Genomic DNA, 16063 nt, shown 5'->3' with positions numbered 1-16063 from the left:
CAGATCTCAGAAGTGGCTCTCTTTACCCAGGAGATGCTGCTAAATGTTTTCCTTGGATGATTTAGTCTGGACTGACTTGTTACACCCTATCAAGAATTTGAACACTGTGAAAATCCCTGAGAAGCTGCATTTTATGAAAAGGAAATGACCCTTGGCACAAAAGAAGAGAGAGGGAGAGAGAGCAGGGAAGAGAGAAAAAGGTTAATTGAAATACGGTGTAAGTGCAACAAGACAGTCAACAAACAGGCGGCTGGTGGCCCTCAGTAGGCTGGACATGCCAGGGTGACCCAGCCCCTAGAGACACCGGAGGGGCGTTTTAATGAGTGAGAACGAACTCAACAACGAGCCCAGCCTGTGTTTTCCTTCCTCCTGTCCTGGGGGGAGGCTGGGAAGGCACCCCTCGGCAGGCCCTCCCCTCCCACCTTCCAGCAGCAGCAGCGGCAAGAACTCAGAGCTTCTTCCTCTCGAAGTGTGGCACCATTCCACTGTCCTCAGGCCTCGGGCTGCCCGCCCCCTCAGCCTCCTTCAGGCCCTCCTCCGCCAGCTGGGACAAGTACTTCTGTGGTGGAAAGAGGAAAAGGGGAGGGACAGAGGTCAGCAGTGACCTGGCTGGAGAGGAGAGGACAGGGGTGTGCTTGGCCTGCCTTTCCTATCATGTGCGCCCGGTGGGACACCCTCTGCTCCACTGTCCCCTCATCTGGGGATGCAGGCCCCACACTAAGCAATGTGCTTCCTCCTCTCATGCCAGTTTACAAGTACTACGTGCAGGAAAAGTAGAAAGTACAGATACTAAGAATAGCCAACACTACCACAGCCCTTGATCTATGCCAAGTGTTGTTCTAGCTGCCTTACTTGTACAAATGCGTTTAATCCTCACAACTCCTCTGCCTGTTTTCCAGAAAAAAACCCCAGTCTCTAGGCAGTGAGTGCTCTTGGGGGGGATAAGGGGTGGCAGGGGGAGGAGTGAAGGCCATCCTACAGCAATTGTGAAAGATGAAAACCACAGCCTGACATCTGAGGCGTTTTAACAACCTGTTTCCTGTCAGGGCAGGCTGGCAGATTGAGGGTCTTGAGGTCCTTCCTGTCTGTTTCCATGGTTGGGGGTGTCTCCACCCCACCCCTAAATGCTCACTGCTATGAGTGGCCCTGAGCCAAGCACTGGGAGCCTGTCCAGATCAATGCTCTTGGGACATCTGCATTCAATACAATGAGACAGATCAGGAAACTGGCTGGGCCCCCAATAGGGGTCCTCTGATTGTGCCAGAGAGCCTGGTTTAGGTTCAGGGCATTGGTTACGTGTGTGGGCTCTGCCATCAGATGACTTGGGTTCAAATCCTAGCTCTGACCAGGCAAATCAGCAGACATCTTAAGGGGAATAACAATAATACCGCATAAGGTTGCTGCGAAGTCTGAGTCAATTAGAAAGCTTAAAGCATTTAGCACAACGCCTGGCACAAAATAAACACTGCGAGCCCTTGGGTAATGCCGATGGTTAAGTAGTTTGGTGGCGAATGGAAATGTTGGTAGCTCAAGTCCATCCAGAGGCACCTTGAAGAAAGGCCTGGCAGTCTACTCCTGGGGGGTCACCCACTGAAAACACTACAGAGCACAGTTCTACTCTGACACACATGGGTTTGGCATGGGTCAGAGTTGACTCAGTGGCAACTGGTTTTTGTTTTCATGTTGGCCTTTATCATCAGTGTTGCCAGACATGTGATTTTGGGAAAGTCACTCGACTTCTCCCAGCCAACCTGGGACTGTAATCTGTTAAGCAGAATGATTCTGAAGATCAGGCAAGGTGATGTGCGGCTGGGTTTACCTGCAGGCTCTGTAGAAGAAGCTGTGGTTGGTTTCCAGAGGTGGGTGCAGCATGAGAGGGAGAGAGAGAGGGGCAAAACGGGGACCCTGGGGCAAGGCTGCTGACCTGGAGCCTAGCCTCTCCGGCCCCAGCTCACTGTTGTTGTCAGGTGGTGGTCAGTCCCTCTCATGGCGAACCCATGTGTTAGAGCAGAATTGCCCCCATAGGGTTTTCTTGGTTGTAATCTTTATAGAAGCAGATTGCCAGGTCTTCCCCGTGAGGTTAACAGCAAGTGCTTAACTGCCACAACCACCAGGGTGGGGGAAATGCATGCTAAGGAAGGTAAGTGAATAGATCCGCTGGGCACAGGCGTGTTCTTAGGCAGCGAACTGTCCCAATAGGAGTGCTGACTGCGCTTGTTCCCATCACTCCGGGTAGGACCTCTCAGCCACAACCGGCAGGAGGGGACAGAGGCTCCGTTCCCCTGCCCTGACCCACAGAGCAGTGCTGACCCTACCCCAAGGCCCCCTGGTGGGGGCTAAGTTTACAAGTTGCCTGACTTAGGCATCAGTCAGCACCTACTGCTCTAGTCTGGATTCTTTACTTTTCACACGAGTAACTTGGGGTGGGGTGGGCGAGGCTGTGGGGACAGAGGTATGGTGCCAAGGCCACTGACAGAAACCCTATTGGGAAGCCTATGGTGGAGGTTCCAGCTTCCCAACAGGTGTGCCCAGGAAATGTGAATTGTGGTTGGCCAGTGTGAGGGGCTGAGCCAGTGTCTGGGCCTGAGGGGCTTGGGGATCACAGGAAAGGTGGTGGCCTGCTGAGGGGAGAAGGTGAGTGTGCCCGGGGCCTGGCCCAGATCACAGTGCAGCCCTCACAGAAAAATACTGGATTTGGAGTTTGAGGCCCTGGCCAATTCTGACTCTTCCTAACTGCATGAATGACCTTGAGCTGTGTGGTCTCCTAGGGTCTATACAAACCAGGTAGAATGCTGGATGAGAGATAGGGTTCTCACATTTGAGTGAGTATCAGAATCAACTGGAAAGGTTTGTTTAAAATACAGACCCCCAGGCCCAGCCCTAGAGAGAATGATGAGTGTGTACAGGATGGGGCCTGTTGTTGTTGTTGTTGTTATGTGCCGTCGAGTCGGCCCCCCAACTCATAGCGACCCCTCCTTGGGTTTCCAAGGCAGTATCACTACGGAAGTAGGATTGCCCAACCTTCCTTCCGAGGATGGGGCCTAGGAAGCTGCATTTTGAAGACACAGGTTGGCAGGAGGAAACTTGAACAAGATGCTCTCAAAGCCCTCCTCCAGCCCTGCCATTCTGAGGCTTCATCTTGGGGTGGGGATGATGACATCTTCAGGGTAGACAAGTACCCTCAGTTGGCCCTGTGGAGTCCAATTTGAACTAGCCCTGCCAGCCAAGTCAGACTCTCAGACCGCCCTTCCCCAGGAGACACTGGGCCTTGGCCCCATGGCTGCCTTGCTAACAGCAGTTCTCTGGAGGGAAATCAAGAGGCTTAAATGACCTGAGTTTGGGCACCGCCATTGACAGACCCTTGTAAATGATGACCTGGACCATGACTTACAGGCCTCAGTTTGCAAGACCAGTTTAATAGAGTAAAAAGAGGAAAGTGATTAACCAGGTGATCTGGCCCCAGGTCACTATCTGCATGGCCTGGGACAAATCACACACCTCTTCTGGGCCTCCGTTTCCGCCATTAAAAAGTGCAGGAGTTTGTACATCTGAGTTTCTTAACTGTTGTTGTTATGTGCCCTCGAGTCGGACCCGACTCATAGAGACCCCTCCTTGGGTTTCCGAGGTGGTATCACTATGGAAGTAGATTGCCCAAACTTCCTTCTGAGGATTGGCTGGTGGGTTTGAACTGCCAGCCTTCTGGTCAGCAGTCAAGTGCCTTAGGCACTACGCTACCAGAGTTCCCAAGTTGCTTAACTAGGAGGACACATTTGAACAGTGTGGAGGACTTTCTCAAATTATGTATTCCAAGGCCCCACCCAATTTCTACAGAATCTGACCTAGTAGATGTATGCTAGAAAAACTGCCCAGGCAACTCTAGTTCACATTCCTGCTTCAGAACCACTGGACCAGCAGCTCTTTAACTGTGCAACTCACACTCATGGGTCTCAGCAGCCATGGCCATCTGGAATGTGGTATGCTGCCACCACCAGGGGCTTCTCAAGTTGAAGTCCAACAACTAGTCTGATTCCCTGTAACAAAAACTGCAGGTGCCTACCGATACAGACCCCTGGGCCTCTCATTCGGTGGACTTTGTTGAGTTACTGAATCACAGTCTACACATGAAAACCAAACTCTAAGGTACATTAGTAGTTAGGTATATATTATAAAATATATCACCTATTTTATTTATTCTAAGACACGATTTTATTTACTCATTAACAGTTTTAAAATTGAGATGTGTTTTACAATCAATGGAATGTCACTGTTTAATTTGCAACATTTTTTGTAGATATCAAAAATAGTGTTATGTCTTATAACTAATTATATCTTAGTTTAGATAAAACATGGTATATGGAGTATTTTTCATATGTCACCTCTTAATATACTAATTTATTCATTTTATTTACTGTGTGTCTCCTGGACTAGAATGAAATCTCCATGAGGACAGAGATTTTTGTTTGTTTTTTTTCATTGTTCTATTCTAAGGAGCTCTGTGGCATAATGGGTAAGACATTTGGCTGCTAACTACAAGGTCAGTGGTTCAAACTCACCAGCTGCTCCATGGAGGAAGATGAGGCAATCTATTTCCATGAAGATTTCCTGCCTTAGAAACCCACTGGGGGTTGCTATGAGTTGGAATCGAGTCAATGGCAGTGGATTTGGTTTTTTTTTTTTAATCCCCAGTGCTTAGAACAGTGTCTAGCACTAATATGCCTGTGATGAACATATGTGGAATGAATGAACAACTAAAAGTAACATAAGTGTGGTTTTTATTCCAACAAACAGGGACACAGAAACATGGGGCAATACCTGCATTTAGAAGAGTCAGGTCTGTTGGAGAGGGTCTCCCCCTAAGCAGGTGAACACTGGCCCTATTCACAGGCAAGGGAGGGAGGCAGATAGAAAAAACCAAGCCACGTAGAACAGTTAAGTACTAACATAGAGACAGGTGCTCATTCTGACTGTACCTGGGAGAACTCTGGTGGAGTGAGGTCTAAAGAGTAGGAGGTCTCATGTAGTTGAAGGAGATCAAACTCACGGAAGCAGAGAACAGCATGATGTGCCTGGGGAACTGAGTGGGCCTTGACAGTGGGGGCTAGAAACAGAGGCAAGTGGGGCCAAGCTTGCCAGGAAGCCTGATGCCTGGCCTGAGCATGGAAGCTGGGGACCCACATGGGGTGCTGGGCAAGAGAAGTGACTGTTACCTGTAAGTTCCTGTAGTGGACAGCACTGCGACAGTGACTCATCTTCGCCATCTCCTCACTTGTATAGAAGAGCCCACACAGCTTGCAATAAAACCCAGTCCTGGGCACTACGAACTCCACCCCTAGGAAGATGAGGGATGGATAGGCGGGCATTAGAAAGGCAGTGGTAGGCCCCTGTGGCATGGGTGGAAACAGGAGTGACGAGTTCCACCCCTCACTTGCTGTTGACTTTGGCTAACTACCTAGCTTCTCCAAGCCTCAGTTTCCGCATTTGCAAAACAGGCTCAAAAGACTAGCACCCACTTCATTCATAGGTGGTTGTCAATTTCAGGGAAGGACTCAGTAGAACAGGGGGGCATGCCTAACAATTACTTGCTCGGCAATGGCCTTTGGGAATTTAGGACCAGAGCCCTTCCTATCACACTGCTTCCAGGGAACATCAGAGGAAGAAAATTCTCCCAATTTCTGACATTTCACTTGTTGAATTTCATTTCTCCACCCTGTACCACTCTTTCCAGCTGACGTGAGCAGGGCTCTGGAAGAATTCTCTCAGTTTTGTTTATTTTAGAATTATGTTCATTGAAGAAAATTTTTAAAATAAATAAAAGTGAGGAAAAATCGCCCAGAATCACAACAATCCAAATATTTTTTTCCACACTATTTATCTATACATAGGATGTGTGTGTGTGTGAAGACATACACACACACACCCTGCTTACCAGGCACATGAGTGTGAAGCTCCAGCCAGAGTGTGTGTGTGTTGGAGGGGGATGTTGCAAAGCAGGATGTCTGATGCAAGAAAATGAGAATGCTAACCCCTGAGAGCTCTGAGATCCTACTTTCCAAGATGCTGGGGCTGTCCCCATTTGAGCCAAAACCATTCAGCTGCGCTTGGTGCTTCCCCCAGAGTTTCGAACCAGTTAGAGCTGGTTCAGTCATGGTTGATGAAGTGAAACCAGAACAGATTGGAACTTTTAAAATCTGGAAAGCTAACCAGAACAGGAAAAATTATGGCACAAAGTTGTGGAAGGGAAGACTCGGAAGAGGCATAGTAAGCCCTTTCTGGAGCCTGATGTATGACGTTGGATTACTGCCAGGACCGTGGAGCGCCATGCACTTTCAAAGCCACACAGTTGGCTGCCATCTTTGAGAAGGGCACCATTGTCTTCGATTTGGTGAGTCAAGAGATTTGGTTGCTATGTAATGTGCATGACTTTATTTTCTAAGAGGGAGATTAGGTGTCTAGCAGAGCTTTGACCTATCATTTTTTTGTTCCAGTTAACATTCCAGTTCACCCACATTTTAAAAACTCAGGTCTGTTCTGGTCATCATTGGCTATGACTGAACTGGGCTGAACTGTTCAAAGCCCTGACTTCCCCTCTTATTAGCTGCAATGGGGGATGGACTAAAATCTGGCCACATGTAGCAGGAGAGAAAGGGCTCAGAGAGGGTCATACAGAGGAACAGCAACTTCTTACAGGGAGGAAGACAGGGGTCCATAAACAATGGCACCCAAGCCAACCTCCACAGTGTTGTGTGAGACCCCCAAGTCCCTACCAAGTCCCAGCTCCTCTTCTTTCATGTTCTTTCTCCTCTCTCCCATGAGCTTGAGCTAAGTGCATCCAAGACCCTACCATAGAGAAGGAGCCTAGACTTGTAATTAGAACATTTTTCCCCTTCAAAAAAGCCATTTGTCAGTGTGGAGGGCCAGGTCTCTGTGAGGGGGAGTAGGAAGCCTGGGAGGCCTGCCCAGGCTGCTGGGACTGATTGCTTGGTTGGGGTTTGGGCCTTGGCCTCCTCAGCTGGGCTTTCTCTGACCACCACATACCAGCCCCCATGCCCTGGGCACAGTCTGCAGCAGCCACCTTTGGGAGGGGCCTCCTGGCCACCAGTGCAGCTTGCCAAATCCTGAGACACTTTTCGCCCCAGACCCAGCTGTCCAGAGGGAGGCTACATCCTTCCTTGCTTCACCTTCCTCCTACCTTCACTAGAAAGGATAGGAAAGTGGCCTGGCTATGCCTGGGGACGACTGTCCCTGGGGACGGTCAGTTCATCTTTCCAGCTGACAAACAGGCCCAGGCTCCGAATTGTTGAGGATAAATAAGCATTAAGTAAGGTTCGCCTCTGTCTTCCATGGTTGCACAATGGTTCTCCCCAGGCTGCCTCTCTGCAGGGAGCAGAGGCCCACATAATACAAGATGAATGAAACTGGAAGCAGAAAAGCACCCAAAGGAGGCCAGGGCTGGGGAGGAGGGGCGTGGAGCACAATGAGCTTACGCAGGCCAGTCGTCAGAGCCACACCCTCTCCATCCTGCCCAAGATGCTGCAGATTGACCAGCCGGGTGGTACCAGGGTGACAGAAAGGTCCCTCAGTGGCATAAATGGTTTGTGGCTAACTATTAACCTAAAGGTTCGTGGTTCGAATTCACTCAGCAGTGTTGCACAAGAAGGGCCTGCCTATCTGCTTCAGTAATGACAGTAGCCAAGAAAACCCTATGAAGCAGTTCTGCTCTGTAATACACAGGGACATCATGAATCAGAATCGAGTGGATGGCAACAGAGAATAGGGTGAGTGGCAGAGGCCTGCAGGTCTTTCTAGATTTCTCAAGGACCATCTATCTAGTCTCTGTCCTGGGAGCCCTGAGAGTCAGGCAGCTGCCCCAGGGGCCACCAGCTGGCATGGCTCTCACTCGTGCAGGGTGAAATTTCACTTGACAAAGTGTCCACTGCCTCAAAAGGGAAGCTGGGACGCCACAGTGTAGTGGACAGAACATGCATTTTAGAGTCAAGTAGACCTCATTTTGAATTCCAGATCCTTTATTACATGGTGGCCTCTCTGAGATTAGTTTTCTCATCTGTGAAACAGGCAAAATAATCCCACAAATGGTACTGGGGAAGCAACTATCTCTTTGCTTGGTGCTCAAAAAATATTAGTCTCCAGACACTTAAACATTTTTTTATAGGGACCAACTGCCCTGGCATGGGTCTCTCCACTCTTCAGTCTTTCACCAAGGCCACCTGCAGAACCCAGACTCGAGTTCGGCAGCAACGTCTTTCCCTGCCCTGTCCTGCTTGTAGGGGTAGTGTTGCTATTCATTGGCATCAAGTTAGCTCCTACTCATGGTTCCTTCATATACAACTGAATGAAGCATTGCCTAATCCTGAGCCAGCTTCATGATCATTGAGCTGCTGGAACCTACTGTAGCCACTCTGTATTCTGAGCATCTTCCAACCACAGGGCTCATCTTCTTCAGCAGGGTGTTCTGTTCTGATCCATAGGGTTGACGCCAGCTAGTTTTCAGAAGTAGATTGCCAGTTCTTTCTTCCTAGTCTCTTAACCTGGAAGCTCTGCTGAAACCTGTCCACCATGGGTGACCTTGCTTGTATTTGAAATACTGGTGGCATAGCTCCCAGCATCACAGCAACACGCAAGCCACCCAAGTACAACAAACCGATGAATGGTGGGCAGGGGCAGTACCAGGCAGGGAAGCAGCCTGGGCGGGGAGAATCCCCAAACAGCTGGTAACTCGTCCCTGAGCTACTGGAGTTTCTGTGGGCACTACAATGGCCACACCACCAGTTCATGATGCTTCTGGAATGTGAGGGGAAGTGAAGCGGTAGCATCAAGATAAAACTGTCCCAGTCCTGACAAGTTATGGAGCCACTTGGCCCTCCCAATTCCAGGCTCTGTTAAGTAGGATAATTAAAGCTGCATTTGACTTCTAATAATAGCTCCTGGGCGAGGGTAATTATAACTCTGTCATCCTAGTAAACCTGGGGTGGATGAATGGAGAACTCGCGTTTAGCAGGTGATGCCGTTGGGCCCTGGGAAGGACAGGCCTTGGCAGGCCCACGCTGGCTGAGAGCCCCCAGAACCAACCTGACACACGTGGGCAGTACCTTTTCCAGCCCTGTGCCCACCTCAATAACAGCCTTTCCCTGAACGACGGGACCTCGCCTCCCTTCCTCCTGATGGTGTACCCCAGTCCTTAGCAGTCCTCATTTAGCCTCCCTGCTCTCCAGAGGGACAGACTGAAAGTTGTCTCCTCCAGCCCTAGATGTCTCTTTGCCAACAGTGATGGATCCTGGAGGGAGAAAAATTATGCAGCCACAGTGAGAGGAAACACAGCAGGTCTCAGTAAGCATATTTCATGAATGAATTTTAAAAAAAGCAAGAGACAGATATCCTATTGGTAGACACTGAGAATCCCTGAGTGGTATAAATGGTTAAGTGTTTGGCTACTAACGGAAAGGTTGGGGGTTCAAAACCACCCAGAGGCACTTTGAAAGAAAGGCCTGGCAATCTATGTTTGAAAGTTCACCAAAAAAACAAACCAAACTCACTGCCATCGAGTAGAACCCATGTGGAGTTCCGGGGCAGTAAATCTTTATGGAAATAGATTGCCCGGTCTTCCTTCCGTGGAGTGGCTGGTGGATTTGAACCACCAATCTTCTGGTTAGTAGTCAAATGCCTTAGGCACTAGGCCACCAGAGCTCCTTTTGAAAGGTCACAGCCACTGAAAACTCTACGGAGCACAGTTCAACTCTGACACATCATAGCTCAGCACTGACACAATGCCAACTGGTTTTTTTTTGGGGGGGGGCAGTAGTATTGATAGGTTCTAAAACCTTATAGGGAGCTCTGGTAGCCTAAGGCACTTGACTGCTAACCAGAAGGCTGGAGGTTCAAACCCACCAGCCACTCCTTGGAAGGAAGCTGGGGCAATCTACTTCCGATACTGCCTCGGAAACCCAAGGAGGGGTCACTATGAGTCAGATCTGACTCGACGGTACATAACAACAACAACAACACAAAACCTTATAAGTATTCATTCATTTAATTCTCAAAATAACTCCAAGATGTAGGCAGCTAGTATCATCCCTGATTTATACATGAAGAAACTGAATTTAACTTATATCACCCTACCAGCAAGTAGCAGAGTTGGGATTTGAACCCAGGGAGGTAGATTCCAGTCTGTGGTCTTAACCACTGCACAAAATGGCCTTTCCTACATTGTGCTGTGTGAACTGGAAAAAAAGGAGGGCAGAGCGGCCTTAGATCAGAAATCTTGCGCTCAGACCTGAACTGCACTCGGGCCTGAACTGCGCTCAGACCTGAACTGCCTTTGTGAGCTCGAGGAAATTGCTGGTTTCAGTTTCTTCACCTGTCAAATGCAGAAAACAGCAGTGCCGCCCTCCCCAGGGAATCAATGCAACAAGAGGGCGCAGAGCTAAATGAAGATGAGAAATGAGTGCAATGTGTGATGGCTCCAAACTGGAAAACAACCCACATGTCCATCCACAGGTGAGTGGATAAACAAAATGTGGAACAGCCATGTCCACAATGCAATACTCCTTAACAATAAAATGGAACAGATTCTTGTTACACCCAACAGTATGAATGAGTCACAAAACAAGTATGCTGGGGAAAAGAAATGAGGCCAAAAAAGAGTATATACTGTATGAATCCCTTTATATAAGAACTCTAGGAAATGCAAACTAATATTTAGTGACAAAAAGCAGATCAGTGGTTGCCAGTGGGCTAGGATATAGGGAGAAAGAGATTACTAAGGAGTATAATGAAATTTTGGGGGTGATGGATCTTTTCACTACCTTGACTGTGGTGATGGTCTCACAGGTATATACATACATCAAAACAGATAGTACACTTTAAATAATTACAATTCATTGTACATCAATTATACCTTAATAGAACTGTTAAAACTAATATGATACCATTTTCCTCCTAACAGATTGGCAAAGATGAAAGAATGATTAACATGCAATGCTGGCAAGGGCCTGGAGAAATGGGAATCTTCATACAAGGTGGCAATGACAACTGGTATGATCTTTATGGAATGCAATTTAGTAGCAATAGTGAAATTAAAAATGCAAATACGTATGGCCCTACAACCCCCTGGGGCTAGGACGCTGTCTTACGGAAATGCTGGCACACATACAAAGGGAACTGAGCAAGCTGTGTGGACGGCAGAGACGCTCAGAGGGTGAGGACATGGTGCTAGAGTCAGATGACTGGGGTTTGAAACCTTGACTCCAGTCTTTGCCAAGCATTAGCTTTGTGACCCTGCAACTCAGGTTACTTATCTGCAAAACAGGGATAAAGATATTACCTAACTCACAGGGTTTTTTTTTTTTTTTTAGCCAACAGGAGATTTTATTAAAGAGGTGAAAGGGCGCCTGCACTGAGGAAGGACAGAAGAAGAAGAGGAAGAAGAAGAAGAGGAAGAAGAGAGTAAGAAAGAGGAAGAAGGGAAGAAGAGAGGAAGAGAGAGAAGAGCAGGGGAGAGGGTGGTCTTATATAGACCTGGGGTTAGGAGGTTGTACATCAGAGCTGGGGGAAGATGTCTTAACCTATCAGAGGCTATGTTGCCTTTTAAAATTCGCGCCTTGCAGGAAGCTCAGTTTCAACTTCCTTTAACTGACCCATGACCTTGGGTGGGGCAGCAGGGAATGAAGAAGAACCCGGAAAAGCCATGCAAGATGGCGTGGCATATCTCTAACATTCCCCCTCTTTGGTTTTTTAAAAGGAAATAAAAAAAGAAGGGCCTGCTTTTGTGGGAAAAGGGGCGAAGGTCAATCTTCTGGAGCTGCTGCCTGCTGGTGAGGGGCGCGGCGTCTTTGGAAGTGGGGCCTTCCAGTCTGTACACACACTGGAGTTTGTCTCTTGTAGTACAAAAACCAGTTTTCTTTTGCTTCAACTTCAGAGAAGCTGTGTTGTTTTGCCTGGTTGGTGATTTGTAGTATGTAGGGGTCCTCAAAGAAGAGGCTTCTAAAGGTGTCAACTCCCAGGGGTCGGCTGAACATGTTTGGCATCTGGTGTTCTGGGACCCAGGCTGGGGTGAAGGTGATGATTTGCCGGTGTTGTTTGCTGGGAAGGTGCCAAGGAAGATGGTCGCGGGTGCTGGGGGGCAGGTCAGAGTGCCGGAGGAATGGGGGTTCTGGACCCTCCAATGAGGAATCGGGGGCACCAGCAATTCCGCTTCTGACACCAATGTTAGAGCTCCGTTGGCACTCAACGACCACGCCACACACCAGGGTACCCAACAGGAGATTTTATTAAAGAGGTGAAAGGGCGCCTGCACTGACGAAGGACAGAAGAAGAAGAGGAGGAAGAAGAGGAGAAGAGGAAGAAGAGAAGAAGAAAGAGGAAGAAGAGAAGAAGAAAGAGGAAGAAGGGAAGAAGAGAGAGGAAGAAGAGTCACAGGGGTTTTTGACAGGGTTCAAAGAGATACTATACACAAAGTACTAAGAATAGTGCCTACATAGTAAATGAAAAAAAAATACACACTTGGCTATTATAGCATTTTTATAATGGCAAAAAAAGAGAGAGAGAAAGTTGCAAACAACCTAAATGTTCATCAGTAGGGAAATGGGTTAGCAATGCATGGTACATCTTCAAGATGGAATTTTTGCAGTGATTAGACAGAATGTGTTTCTACAGTCCAACATGAAGAGACCTCTATGACCCGTGTTACTTGAGAAATGCAAATCACAGAACAGAATGTAAATAGGTGGTATGGGAAGAAAACTGCCCATGGATAGGACAGAGACTACCTCTGGGGGCTGGGGAGAGACTGGAGGGAAGAGAGACAATTTTTAATGTTCATGTTGCATAGTTTTTATTTTTCAATTATCATAATCTTGCATACTTAAATTTTTTTCTAGTAAAATATACATCACACAAATTTTGCCATTTGAACCATTTTGAAGTGTACCATTCAGTGACAATAATTATCCGCCATGTTGTGCAACCATCACCATCTACTTTCAAAAAACGTTTCCTCAACCCAAAAAGAAACTCAGTCCCCCTCAGGCAATAAATAACTCCTTATCTCCCTTCCCCAGCCCCTGGGAACCACTAATAAACTCTTGTTTCTGTCGTTCATACTTTTTGCAGCGCAAATAAATAAAGGAACAAAAAAGCACTATTTATAAGAAAGCAGAATTTTATTCATCATTTTTGCTTGTGTGTCAATTAAATTCCAAGTTTTTGGAGGACAAGAGACTCCTGGAACATTTATGGGTTTTCCCAGCATTCCCAGCACAGTACCATGTCCTCCAGTAAATATTTACTGTAGGTATGAATGAACCACCTGGCATACCTTTCTCCTAACAGTCAGCCTTTGCAACTGTCTTCCAGGGTTAAAACACCCAGAAGGATGATGTACCGATACATGGTACAACATAGGTAAACTTTAAAAATATCACTAAGTAAAAGAAGCCAGACACAAAAGGCTACATATTGTATGATTCCATTTATATGAAACATCCAGGACAGACAAATCCATAGGAAGAGAAAGTGGACGAGTGGTTGGTTGCCAGGGGGAAGGGAAGAACAGGAGTAACTGTTTAATGGGTGCTGGGGTTTCCCTTTGGAACAATAAGGATGTACTGGAACTAGACAGAAGTTGTGCAACACTGTGAATGTGCCCAATGCCTCTGAATTGAGCACTTTAAAATGTGAATTTCATCTCAATAAAACAAAACAGAAAATATCCATGCAGTCAACTCAGTTCATTCAAAGGGCAGCATTTCTTTTTCTTTTCTTTTAAGCTTTTGTCCTGGGGGATGCTGTGCAAATTCACCCCTTAAGAGACAAAGGAGAGAAGTGTGCTCTCAAATCTGACTCTATGAAAATGCCATATTTAGAGGAAAGAAAGAGTAAGAGATTTTTTAAAAAAAGAAAAACAGAAACTTGGATGGAAACGGTGAGCCTCTGTAATGACTGTTGTTACGTGCCGTTGAGTCGGACCCAACTCATAGTGACCCCTCCTTGGGTTTCCGAGGCAGTATCACTACAGAAGTAGATTGCCCAACCTTCCTTCCGAGGAGTGGCTGGTGGGTTTGAGCCTCTAGCCTTCTGGTTAGCAGTCAAGTGCCTTGGGCACTATGCTACCAGAGCTCCCTCTGTAGTGACTAGCCCACCCCATGTAGGAGAAGACTGTGGTTATCAGCCATCATCTAACAGCTTCTGGCCCTTCCTTGCCACACCTTCCCGACTGAGGCCCAATTCTCTGCTCTCCTCCTCCTCCTATGTGTCATTGCTTTGTCTCCTTTCAGAGTCAATGCAAAGACTCCAGGATGGTGTGGGTGTGAGTGGCAGTCGCTAGGATAGTGGTGGTGTCATAACCTCCTGGGAGGCGTTCCTAAAGTACTTTTGTTCCCCACCCGGTGACTCTGGCTTAATTCTCCTGTTTGAAGATGAGTCTTGGATGATTCTAACACCCCCCCCACATCACACTGACAACCACCAATCGGGCCCAACTGGCGACGCCTGCTCAAGAAGGGGTCGGCCTTCTCTGAGGACACAGTCACCTAGCAGATGCGAAGAGCAGAGCAGGGTCCAGTAACGTTCTGCCCAGTGCTCCCTTTATCAACCACACACGGTCTCCCCCAAACACAGTCTGTGCAACATCATTACCCTAGAGAAGCTGGGCTCTCACAGACGAAGAATGAAGTGCTGTTTGGGGCAGGATGGGGGCAAGAGGCAGGGAGAAGTACAACCACAAAATAGGTTTGTTTCTGTTGACTCTATGGAGGCCATTAGGCCTCCGCTCCCAGGTCTGAACAAGGACTGAATTTAGAGGCTCTGTGAGGACAGCAACGAAGCATTCCAAAAGGGGAAAACTAGCTTCTCTTAGCTCTGGGTCCCAGGCCAGTGAGTGCCCTTTAAGGTCTGGCCCCAAGGGGCATCTTGTCTATCAACAGAGACTGAAATTGCAAGAAACTTTAAAGTAGCATTTTGCACGTCTAGGTTATTGCATCAGACATGAAAAACATCAAACAACAACAACAAATGACACAAAGACCTCTTATGCTCCTAGATGTTCCTATGGAACCACCATTTCCTGCAGCTGAATTCTCAGGAAGAGCTGTGTACTTCACCTACCTAGAGGAATGCTGAGTTCACTGAACACATCCTCTGGTTCCCAGGAAGGCAAAGAAAGTGGCTGTTTCAGCTCTACTTCGGTGTATTCCGGTGACCTTGTGTCCAGAGATTTGGTTTCCAAGTACCTGGAGTTTTCTACAAAACATGAGCCAAGGAAAAGAACTAGTGGAACAGGCCATGCCTCAAAAAAAGCCTTGCAATTCGCGTTCCTGTACTGTGTGATCACGACTGTCACTTGGGCTGCTCAATAACGTGATGCTAGGAAGAGAACCACAAATTAAAACCAAAGTGCCATCATTAAAGAGAGTTTTCCACTGCCCAAAAGATGCCACACACAATAAAACCTGGCAAATCTGTGCATTCAGTCCCGGGAAAAGGGGCTTTGGTGCCTTTAGTTGAGATGATCCACCCCCACACCCCTCAACTCAGTATCATTTTGTCTCTGCAGCCAGAAGAGCTACTGAAGGACAAAAACTATGCTGACATCTATGGGAACAGGGGGGCTGGCAAGAAGGCAATGCCATTCTCACTCCAATCTTGTCAAGCAGTGTCATTTGCTATGAACTCGAAACACTGGGTAAAGTAATAAGCCACTAACACAGCAAAACCCCAGTAAAATGACAATTTTGCTCCTCCTTTACCCCTGCGAGCCTGGGCCTCAGGGTTTCTCTAGCAACAAGGAGGCAGGTCATGGTCGAGTTTCCATGGAGACCTCGATCTATGCAGGTGAAAAACAGCTCAGGTCAGCCCGACTCGAGAAGAAAAACCCAAGCCTCTGGATGAACTAGCAGTCCTGGCAGCCCCCAGAGCACCGGGCTGAAATGTCTGCTTTCAAGACTTGCCCCTCTATTTCCTTGCCCCTGGCTCTGGTCCTCTTTCTTTCAGCCTCTGGTGCACTGCAGGTTTTCCTTCAAATCACTCTCTCGCTCTTTGCAAGGTGAGAGCC

At 47.7% G+C, this 16063-nt stretch overlaps 1 protein-coding gene across 1 annotated transcript in view; it reads right to left on the bottom strand.

Annotated features, from left to right (window-relative positions):
• Positions 1-448: 448 nt before the first annotated feature.
• Positions 449-16063, bottom strand: part of RBM20 (RNA binding motif protein 20) — a 71131-nt gene continuing 55516 nt past the window's right edge. The window contains exons 11-13 of the mRNA XM_007941604.1: positions 15118-15252; positions 5208-5329; positions 449-559 (exon numbers count right to left, since the gene is read on the bottom strand). Coding sequence (XP_007939795.1) covers positions 449-559; positions 5208-5329; positions 15118-15252 — 368 coding nt within the window. The remainder of the gene's footprint in view (positions 560-5207; positions 5330-15117; positions 15253-16063) is intronic.

This window comes from Orycteropus afer, unplaced genomic scaffold (assembly GCF_000298275.1).
Source record: "Orycteropus afer afer isolate SDZICR_OR568_19922 unplaced genomic scaffold, OryAfe1.0 scaffold00082, whole genome shotgun sequence".
Taxonomy (NCBI): domain Eukaryota; kingdom Metazoa; phylum Chordata; class Mammalia; order Tubulidentata; family Orycteropodidae; genus Orycteropus; species Orycteropus afer.
The sequence above is the reverse complement of the archived record's forward strand: the minus strand, read 5'-3'. Positions and strand labels throughout refer to the sequence as shown.